Source organism: Dreissena polymorpha, chromosome 4 (genome assembly GCF_020536995.1).
Source record: "Dreissena polymorpha isolate Duluth1 chromosome 4, UMN_Dpol_1.0, whole genome shotgun sequence".
Taxonomy (NCBI): Eukaryota; Metazoa; Mollusca; class Bivalvia; order Myida; family Dreissenidae; genus Dreissena; species Dreissena polymorpha.
Genome location: NC_068358.1, coordinates 45,560,221 through 45,572,084, shown reverse-complemented (window position 1 = coordinate 45,572,084; position 11,864 = coordinate 45,560,221). Strand labels below are relative to the sequence as shown.

Here is an 11,864-nt window from a genome sequence, read left to right as displayed (position 1 = left end):
TTAGCATTATGACTGATTTTCATGATGTTAACCATATTCACTACATATAATTATTAAGAATGCGTAAAATATAACATTGTATATATAATTACACTTGTATTATGCGTCACTCTATATTCGGTGTCCAGTCGGTTACTATTTGATGATACATGTGTAATTTTTTGTTTCAAATTCTGAAAAATACTACAACCGAACGGACGTAGATTAACTTTCGGTCTTTGTGTTGTATCTTTTCAAGCTACTCGTCATGTTATACTAGTAGTAGAAGTAGTAGTAGTAGTAGTAGTAGTAGTAGTTTTCAAGCTACTCGTCATGTTATATTTTTTAATAATTGTTAAGCTTATAGTGAGAATCAATAAAACGGACTTAAATCTGGCCATACTTAACGGTCTCTTAAAGTCGAACAATATCGTGTGCCCTCTTGTCCCTTAAAGCAAGATGTGTGAATAGTGGATTGACGGAAATAATATCGATAAACATTCATGAGTAATTAAGTAAGTAAGTAAGTAAGTAAGTTGTTTATTATCGTGACATGTGCAATAAAACAAAACATCATATTAATATATATATATATACAAATTTGTTTTGCACCAGACCCGATGGGCCTATGAGTCACCAAAACAGCATAGTAAGTAAGAATATTTCAACATATGTACAATAGCACCACATATACTGGTGCATATGAATAATAAATAACGAATATGAATATGAAAGAAAGATTGTGTACAGTAATTAATGTCGATGGTATACTCATGACGGACTATGCATAGATTACAGTTCGTCATTTAAAATATGCTTTTACAATAAATTTAGCCAGTTTTCGCGGACATAAAGACATAAGTATATTAAGTTTACCAATAGAATTGTGGTTCGTCAGCTCAGGTGATATATCTGCCAAGTGTATGTGCCGTAAATCATTGTAAGTATCACATTCAAACAAAAAGTGTACTTCATCTTCGATACTATCAGCGTGGCACAATCTACAAGTCCTCTGTTCTAAAGGTTCTCCTACAAATCGTCCAGTTTCAACTCGTAATGGCAGTATACCCATTCTTAATTGGCACAACGTTGATCGTTCATTCTTTATTAAGTTAAGTTCAATGTATTCCTCTGTCTTGAATGTGCTCTTATAAAGTCGGTAAGTCCTTCATTTAGGAACATGCTGAATATCCTGGCTCCATTTGATGGCATAATAAAGATGAGTCTGATCTTTTGCTTGTGAGAGATTTACCACTGTTTTATTTTCGAAATTGTTTGCGAGACCGATCGTACTGAGTACTATTTTCAAGTCTTTTGCCCAGTTAATATTTTCCGTGTGACTATTATAGTCAGCAATAAACATTTTCTTGGTGATTCTGTGATCGTCCATTTGTACGAGCTTGTTCCAGTACCGTAGCATGGAAAGCCAGCGTCGGAATACACTTGGAATCCATCCGGTGTCTCCGATCATTCCGAGAACTGGCGTGAAACGGTGAACGCCGTGAAAATACCGCATGGCTTTGTGTTGGACGTTGTCAATTGGTTGATACTGTTAATATCCCCAAACTGAAGAGCAGAAATCCATTATCGGTATGACACAAGAGCTGTATAGTTTATCAAACGTTTTAAAACCCAAGTCCTTGAGAAGATTCACTTTATTAATAATTCCACCTAATGCGCGTCCAGCTGCTTTACCTAAGGTGTCACAGTTATGGGTATACTGTAGTCATTTTTCTCGTGTCTCCTATTTTGAAGGTAAACGTAGTTGTTTGTGTTCTACCTTGACAAAAATGCATGCATTTGGATTTGTTGCTGTTTATTAACACTCTCCAACGCTTACACCAATTATGCACTGTGTCAAGCATAGTTTGAAGTTTTTCTTCCGAGTCGCTCATCAGCACTATATCATCTGCATACATCAGAATTTACAGTTTAAGTTCTTCAACCTTCATACCAATGTCAAGGTCATTTACCTCTTTCACAAGGTCGTTCGCGAAAATTGCAAACAAGGTTGGCGACAGGTTGCAGCCTTGTTTTACGCCAGTTGCACAATCAAACCAGTCGGTAAGTTTATTGTTGATGCGTATAGTTGATACGGTGCTTGAGTATGTATTCTTTATAGAGTTGTATAGCTTTCCGTCGATTTTATTTAAAAGAAGTTTATAAAGTAACATATCCCGATCTATGTAATCAAAACAACGGCGAAGATCTATATAGGCTGTGAACACTTGTTTATTGTTCTTTATTATACTGATCAACGTAAACACATGATCCTCACATGACCGTTTTTTACGGAAGCCGTTTTGCTCATCAGCAAGCATGTCATTTTGTTCAAGGTATGATGTTAGTCTCATGTTCATAAACGACGTATACAGTTAACTAACGCACGATAGCAAGCTTAATCCACGATAGTTCATTGGGATTCGAGGGTCTGTAGTAGAGTCTTTAAAGATAGGGCACATAATAGCTTTCCGCCACACGCTCGGTATAATACTTGTATCAAAAATCAATTGAAATAAATGTTGAAGGGCCTGGTGAATTAGTGGGTTTTTCATCACATCGTACGGTATTTCGTCAAATCCCACCGCCGATCCGGTTTTTGCTTTTTTTAACGATAACGGTTATTTCCTCGAGCGTAATAATGGAGTTCAATACAGGGTTTGGCTCGTATAAATGGTCCTCCATATTATTATTTCAATTAGCAGTTTATGTGCTCTTGCACGGTCATACACAATTTTATCGAAATCAGAAGTGTCATCACAGTTATACAAATAATGAAAGTCCCTTTTCCACTTTTCAAAGACCAAGTTTTCGTCTCACACAGTTGACCCACTCTCATTTACAATTTCAATAGGAATCGTCTTTGAATTCCGCGGTCCTAACTTTTTTATTTTCCGCCAAAATTCATTCGGGTTTGATGTTGACATATCTTCTATTTCAAATGCAAATGCACGTTTATATGAGCGTTCACTTTTTTTAGCAACTTATCGAAGTTATTTCTCGCTAGTATATATTCGACACTCAGTCTCGTTTTCGTGCTACGTCCCTCCTTGCACTTAAACAATGCATTTTCTTTGTCGCTCATCGCATTCCATAGATTTTGAAGAGCGTCATCCCAATATGTTGTGTTTGTGTTTAGAACGCTTTTGCGTATTTTTCGTAGAGCCTATAACTGGCAGTTTCGCGCGCATTTCTGTTGTGATAATCGAACACAGATCACAATAGATAGAGTCTACACTTGTCTTATTTTCTCTAGTGGCTTCTATAGTTGTTATTAAGTTTGCAATCGCTCGCCGAGATAAGTCACCGGTCATAAAATCAGAAGGTATTTTGCTCAGGTCCTTGATGGGGGTCGTCTCTGTCGTTGGTCGATAATCATTATAGCCCGTCGCATATTCCGTTATCAAAACAGAATGATCAGGGAGCCGTGACCCATCGCCGATTAACCCGTGCAATTGAAATAAATCAACCACTGATTGCATAGTCAGCACTTTAAATGCTTTGCAAGAGTCATATATATATCATGTGGAACACAAATATAATCAACCACCGCCTTTCCTTTCCTGGATGTCGATGTGAAATTATCAAGTTCGGTATTAAGTCTACCATTTAAACAACAAAATTTAGCTTTATTCAAAAAGTCAATTAATTCATGACCATGCTGGTTAATAGACTTATCAATAATGATGCGTGTAAGTATCATATCACATTCATACAAAATATCTGACTAGTTTCCAATTCTAGCATTAAAATCAGCGGCAATGAACATAGCATCACAATTACTGAGACTATATATTTGTGCGAGTAAATGAGCATAAAAAGATTGAGCATCACGGCCTCTGTTTGAGTTTTCTGGAGGCAAACAACACGTAAATACAATAAAATCCGAACCTGTAATTTTGTGACAGAATTTTACACATAGAATACCATCAAAAGACTTTTCAACAATATGGATATCATTAAAGTCGCACAGTTTTGATTTTACAAGTAAGCCAACTCCACCGGAAGCCTTTGGAGCATTCATATGGATATCAGCACTGTTATAACCAAACCATATATAATCGTTGATTTTTATCACATTTTGATCACTTAAGTGGGTTTCACAGTTAGATGTTATATCAGCGTCTATCGCTCGTATGATATTTCCCGTAGTGCACTATTACTCTGGGTCCATCCGCATACGTTAAGATGTGCTAATATTATGGACCCCACGGGCTGGGAGGGATCCTAGTGTTGATCCTGTCGCTGGCGCCGGGGTTCTGTCTCGGGCTGTCGCTGTTGCTGATCCTGGCGATCTGCATTTTCTCGTGGGCGAATGCGACCGTTAGCGTCTACTGGGAAATCATTTCCTTGCGGTAGTTGATTAAGTAGGGTACGTGCATTAAGTTCGATCAACCGTTCAGCATGAGACTTACTGCTTTTAATGTAGACATTCTTGTACGGAGCCTTTGCTTTAAGTAAAATTCTTGTTGCGTAACACGAGTATCTTTTCTTCAACATTCCCGAAGCTGATCTTTATCAGGGGTGGGCGGTCATGAATGTACGACCGTAAACGTGTTGCTCCCGTGATTTGCTCACTGGTTAAGACGTCGTTACCTAGGGCCTTTATGATGTCGTTTGCCTTCGTAAGGGTATCCTCTCCGTCCTGTCGCACGATTCCGCTCACAGTCACACAGACATGAGTAGTTTATTGGTGCTCTTGTTTTGATATTTGCTAACATTGATAGTAGTATCATATCTAAACGTCGTCGTGTTTTGTAGTTATTTCAAGCACATCGACTTTTTCATTTTTAGTATAAACGTTTAGAAAGAAAATACGATTTGTTTATTCCATAAAATGCTTAAAAAAATTAACAAAATTAAGGTTTGGGTATTACTACTTGCGTAAGACCTATCATGTAAGCCATGCACATAATGACATTCTCGTTGCTTGCCTATACTTATTTATAAGACTTATTTGTCCATTTCTATTTTCACAGAATCATCAGAAGAACGACTGTGAACATTTTAAACAAATATTTTGCAAACATTTTATTCTGTACCGATTTCATACGTTACGATTATTATGTAAATACTAATTTACTTATTGAATTTTAGTATATAGTTTTATTTATCGAAAAATACTATGCGCATTTTGACAAAGCATAATTCTTGTTCCGCCGGTGGTATATGGGTAGTATTGAGTCACGAGTTTGTGTTAAGAGTTATATATTTATAAATTAGCTCCAGACATATTTAATGGTATGTTTGATACAATTATAAAACTTAAACAGTTGAAGACAGTAAAAAATGCCGGTTGGGCATATGCCACATCATTCTGCGTCAGTCCGCAGACCAGATGCAATATTTTGAGAACGCAACCCAACGCTTACAATTTTAGCAGTATGCACGGGCACCGTGAGGCAGCGCGATCAACTTGAGTCAACGCACGTTTGTTTATTTTCAAAACTTCTTAAATTGATCTGCGAGTGATGCGTTTGACGAAAGTGTTGTGTACGCCAGACGCATGCCGGAAAACATTCCTTCGTACGTTATTTGTGCGATGTCATACACTCCAAGGTTTTCGCACGTCTGACGCAAGTTTGATGCAGCGTGTTCGTTAGTTCTTCGAAGCGATATAGGCATACGCTTATGTAAAAGCACTATGCATCACTATTGTTATTCTATGAATGAAATGCGTCGTTTTTAAAATTAATTTCACTACCATTTTGGTGTTTTAGTATTGCTTCTCTTGAAAACACTATACGACCTCAATGACAATTAATGCGTCTCAAAAAAGAGGTGGAGCGCGTGATTAATGGCCGTGTTATAACTTTTCAAGCATAAAATTCATTTAATACGAATTGTTTTAATTCAAAGTGTGGTAAATTGATATTAACAGTTGCTAGTATCAGGATGCTGTTTTAATAATGTGCTTGATTTTACGAATACAGCCCTATTGCTCCGGAAGTGGTATCTTTAAATTTTTTGCACAGCTTTTACCTTTTAAACATCGACATTGTCAATCAAATATACTTATAAATATATTTTAAGTGCATTCACATTCTAAGTCCTATCAACGTTGGCAATACAATTATTTTATTTTATTTTCTAAATAAAATATATTAGCGTATGTTAAATAAATAAATAAACATTTGAAAACATTTTTCTTTTTATCCGTAGCATGCTGTAAAGTTACGCTTTAAATGTACTAGTAATCAAAACATACTTAACGGTTTCTAGTTCAGCCGTAAGTCGATCAATGTACTGTGTGCTATGGTACCTGAAAGCAAACTTTGTGTCAAGTTTATTGATAAAAACATAATATGAAAAACATAATGCAAGGTTTCACAATAATTCATTTATTTTAGTATATAATGTCTGATATTTCATATCTAAATTTTAATTCTACTTTGGATGTGGCAAGACTAAAGTTATGCATTCCATTTTATGCCATATTTTTTACTTTTAAATAAATGTTTGTTACTATTAATTAATTTCTTTGAACAAAAACTCACGCATACTTACAATGCTTTTTCTAATGTTGCACATTTCACAGAATCTGCATCAGAAGAAGAACGCCTGGAAAACATAATTTAAAAATCATTTGCATACTTTACATTTGAAATGTGTGGTTTTTACTCACTAGTGCTTATTTAACACAGCACAGTTTATTGATCTATGTATCTTGTTCTAAACGAAACACAATGTACACTAAGTCTCATGATGCAATTTTAATATACATGTAAGCTTTTCAGTGGAATATGGAATTTTGTTAGTGAAAATAAATCAATTTCAGTGAAAATATCGGATCGCAAATGTCTTCACTGAGTGAGAGTATAAAACATTTCGTATTTTATATCGGTTTTAAACTGTTAGTTAATTTTTCAGTAGGGTTTATATGCGATTAGAATATTCATAAACGTTTTAAGCTACATCGACGCACAGATGACAATTACCGCCATTGTCTCTTAGGACGTTGGTTAACAAATATGTTTATGACTTTACTAGAAACTCTGTCGGTGCAAGTACTGTTGACTATGTGATCGTTAACTACAATGTGCACACGAGTATAAGCACTATGCATGCACTTGATTTGACTGAATTGTCTGATCACAGCCCGATTGAATTTACTTTACTCTGTGATAAATGTACATCAACAAATCAAGGGCACAGCTTTTATAAAGATAGATTGCAAACAATATAATAATAGAGTTTTTAAAACATACTTCAGAAGATTAAGGATACATTTTCGATGGAATAACACATAAAATGCTATCGGACGATTGACAGTATTGACTGTATAGATGCTTTGTCGAATACTATTTTTCATATTTCCTTTCAGCTTAACGGTAAAACTGTACACGCAGACGGTAATCAGCGCTAAAATTAATGTGAAGAAATTATTGTGGTTCAACGAAGAATATTAAATATAGAAAAACGATTTATATGAACGTAAAATAATTTATAAACGTTATTCTTGTGACGCTAACAAGATTAGATTTTGTTTACAAATGATTTTAAAGATTGTATATTAAATGTTCAAAATTTGCAAATGATTATTTGCATTTTCTATCTGTTTTTATGCTGTTATTTCCTGATGATATTGTATTATTTACTTCTAACCCAGTAAGCCTTCAGAACCAACTTAGCAATGTCTACCTTCACTCTTCTAAATGGGGTCTTTAAATAAATGTCAATTAAACGAAAAAATACATATTTGAAAAATGGAAAAGCAGGTTCAACTACACGTGGTCAATTAAACGAATAGTGCCTTGAAATTGTCGACAGTTTAGTATGTCTGTGTATAAAGTGTCCTTACACCGGAAATATGTTTAATACTGATTAAATATTAAATGAACATATAATCATCTTATGTCTATTTTTGGTCGTGTAAAGTTAGGTGGCAAAACCAAACTAGCTCTATTCGATTCGTTAGTAGCACCATACTGTATGGTTTCGAAGTCTGGTGAACTTAAGATGACCATGATAGTGATACATTAAACTACAAATTTTGTAAAAATATTCTTCGTCTAAAACAATACTTCTAACTATTCTTTTTTAGTTAATTTTGGTTGATTCCCTCAAGTAATTGTATTATTAGTTACACCGTTAGTAACTGACAGTGTATCGGATATACACCCTCAGTAATATCATACCATACGAGAGCATGAAATTACTGAGGGTGTATATCCCATACGCTGTCAGTTACTAACGGTGTTAAGTTACCGGTACACCGTTAGTAACTGACTGTGTATGGGTTATACACCCTCAGTAATTTCATACCAAATAAGCCCTCGTATGGTATGAAATTACTGAGAGTGTATATCCCATACACAGTCGGTTACTAACGGTGTAACGATTATATCTCAACCGACTACTCGATTACTCGGTGGGTATGGAAATTACTCGGGGTGTATGGAAAATACTCAATGGGCACGTGACCGCTCTAAGCCAATCGGATTAGGTCATTTTTGTAGGAGGTGAGATATATAAATTAGAGCTTTGCGTTATTGGATGAAAGTTGTAAATAACCAAAAATCTTTATTTTACCAAGTTTTTATAGAACAGATTAATGTTTTAACAAATTTCAATTGTACGAAAAATAATCTATGGTGTCATGCTTTGAAGTTAACTTTAGACAACATTGACTTGGATTATATGCTTTATGCAACTGATTTCACGTTCGACATATCTTACATTGTAAACCAACTAATTAAAGACATTTTTTCAAGAGTGGAGCGATACTTTAGCTTCACAGTCCAAAAGGGAACTCTAATTTACATTTTAAAAACGCTTCGAATATGAAAGATACCTGGATTACATATCGAATGAAAAGTTATTAAGAATCCAAATGAGCCAATTTCGATTAAGTTCCTATTATCCTAAAATATAAGTTGGTAGATATATTAGATTGCCCCGAGTAGAACCCAAGTGTTAACTCTTTAACCAAATGTATGTGCATCTGAGTATCACTTTTAACTGTGTTGCCCATTATATAACGATAAACGTATAAAATATAACATCCGAACGCCATGACCATAAGTAAAAACATATCAATGAAGCCTTCTACTTATGTATTTAATCTGATTCTCAAAAACATTTCAAACTATTTGGTCGAAGCGTGCAAACTCAGAGGCGAAATTTTAATTAGTCTAGCTGTTGTATACTTATATGCTAACAAACATTATTGTATTTAATAGTCACACATATTTTTGTTGTTATTGTGTTATTTGCTGATCTTTTATTTGTATTATTGTTGAAATCCTGTCTTTGCCATATTTCTTTCGTATATACGTACTTGGCCAAAGGCAGAATGTCGGATTGCCAATTAACGTTGACACTTTGAAACTATACACAAACACCTCACACGTTAAAGGTTTTTTTACTTAACTATTTAAGTGGGAATGTTTTTTATTCTTATCTCTACGTTCGACTGGTACCATAATTACTGTCAAGCTATTAGCCGCAATAGACAAATACTGGTACTGGTACTGTATGTCAGAATCCATATTAAAATGACTTGGCAATTGATTATTTTCAACAAACAATCAATTATATTCACAGGAGAAATTGTATTCTAAGTAAGAAATATTCAATGGACTTAACACGAAAGAAAAAAAGTTCAATTTGCAATTAATGTTATGAAAATTGTTTAAAACCGTACGATTTAAGTTGATTCTCCAAGACCTCGACCCGGTCTTTCAGCGCCTTGATTTGTCGGTCATTTTCTTTTTCATCCATCTGAGCTTTAAATTTGCTTTCTTTTCTTCCTTGTACTTGATCAGGGGTTGGAACTAGCCTTGTACTAATTTTTTTTCTACCTGGTACTTGATCAGGGGTATCCATTCGAATAGTCTCTGTAATAATTGGCAAACATGTTGACCGTATGGTTTAATGAGTTATATTTTTGTATCAAATGCCTACTTTGCAAAAACTTCTGGAAAGTCACAGATTTGCAAAATGACGAAAATAAAAAGTTACAAATCCACGAAAACAAGATGTTATGAAATAGAAAGTGATTAAAGTAAACCATGAAATCTTGAACATTCTGCAAATAGATGAAAACAGTGATACAATTTCGATATTTACATTTGGACGTCATAATTCTGAAAATACTCAGTTTATGTGATACACCTTGATATGTTACAGAAGTGTCATCGCTCTCAAGATGTATTTACATAACATTATACATACACTGGGGAATTTAAATAGAAACATAATATCTCTGAGCAGATTATGGAGACCACTTTAGATTTCGCACACATATTCAATGTAAATTTTCAGTAAGTATTCAGCCATTTTATTGTAAACCTACAACACTTCATTCATTATTTCAAGGAATTAAACGTATTAGATCAAAACGATATAATAATGAAAGTCTTACTGCTTGTGAATTTCTCTTTAATTTAGGAACAGTGTCAGCCCCAGGTATATATTTTAACCAATTATTGCAACACAAACCGATATAAATGTTCTTTAAGTTTCGTTTTCCGATCCCGTTATTAACACGGGTTGATATAAACAACCTTTAAACTTCCTTAGTTACGTCTCATAAACGCTTGAATTGATTCGCACTTTTTGTCATGCTGTATCAGTAATGGGATGTATTGAGTAAATAGCGTAATAAAAGAAGGGTAAGTAACCGCGATAAGAGGTTTAAAATTGTTCTTGAGTTCGCCCCCTTCGTATAAGGAATGCTTGTTAAACTGGATTTAAGCACATTGTCTTATATTCTTCATATAATCCGTATGGCTGTGTAGATTGCTGTTCATTCAGCGTGCATAAAAGTATAGTTGTATTTCTCAGCCCTGCGTGTTTATGTACTTTCCATATTGGCGTGTATGCTTAATATGAACAAGAGTGTTTTAAGGGTTCGGTTTCAAGCCTCGCAACATGTTTTTTTATATTTCATACAGCCCATATGTATCTACATGTTTCATTGTGCACCACCAACAAATATTTCAGGGCAATATCCGTTATTTGTGTAACAGTATCGAAACCTCCGTTCTTTTGCTGTCACGGTGGACTGGCTTTGGCGACAGTATTTGTCGTGAGATTCTGAAATCAGAATACACTTTACAGACTACGCAAACAAATGTGATTGGTGAAATTCTCATGGAACACACTTCAAGCACCCAGATCGCCTTTGCACTGTGGAAAATTAAAACTGTTAGAACTAGTGTGGACAAACGATAAACGCTACATTTATGGACGGAATTTCATTTAAAGCCAAATAAATACTCAAAATCAACGAATATTTCGTAAAATAAAGTTAACCCATGAACATCAGTGTTTTTATAGCAATAACCAAAATTTCAACGCTGTAGCTATGTGGTCTGGTTACATACATATAACGAAACACAAAATGCTCGTTTTAATTTTTTGTGTAACAATATATTCCATGTGAATTTCCCGCGAAGATATCCGAATATTTACGAGCGAATGCGAAATCTTTGGCTATTGCTACAAAGAACACTGATTTTGTATGGTTTAACTTACTTTAACGAACCCATTTTTATGTTACGAAATATTCGTATATTTTGAGTATGTATGTGGCTTTAAACGTGTGCATGAAAGACTATCGGTGATCAAGTCCAAGCAATGAAATGCGTTGGATTTTGGTACTGGAGAGAAATGTAAGCTTATGGTATGTAGGGGCCATCTCATCTCATTACGCTTAACACTTCGGAAAAGTTATTTGAAAATCCATCCATTGTCGACAAAATTATGCTCTCAGCAAAATGATTTGCATCATTATCTTTTACTTGATTTCTTTAGCGAGAATTTTGACCTTGAAATTTGACATTGGTTCGCTTTTTTTTCTTACGCGTGACACGGTTTATTATGCCAGTTAATTTCAAAATGCATTCATGCTCTACCAATTCATACTGTACACAAAGGTC

At 34.7% G+C, this 11,864-nt stretch overlaps 1 protein-coding gene across 4 annotated transcripts in view; it reads right to left on the bottom strand.

Moving 5' to 3' along the window:
* The window catches only part of LOC127878115 (uncharacterized), a 28,287-nt gene extending 17,795 nt beyond the window's left edge, over positions 1-10,492 (bottom strand). For all 4 annotated transcript variants that reach the window (XM_052424535.1, XM_052424536.1, XM_052424538.1 and 1 more), the window contains exons 1-4: positions 10,346-10,492; positions 9,626-9,818; positions 6,487-6,540; positions 6,188-6,241 (exon numbers count right to left, since the gene is read on the bottom strand). In XM_052424535.1, the coding sequence (XP_052280495.1) occupies positions 6,188-6,241; positions 6,487-6,540; positions 9,626-9,807 (290 nt within the window). In that variant the 5' untranslated portion in view covers positions 9,808-9,818; positions 10,346-10,492. The remainder of the gene's footprint in view (positions 1-6,187; positions 6,242-6,486; positions 6,541-9,625; positions 9,819-10,345) is intronic.
* Positions 10,493-11,864: the final 1,372 nt, after the last annotated feature.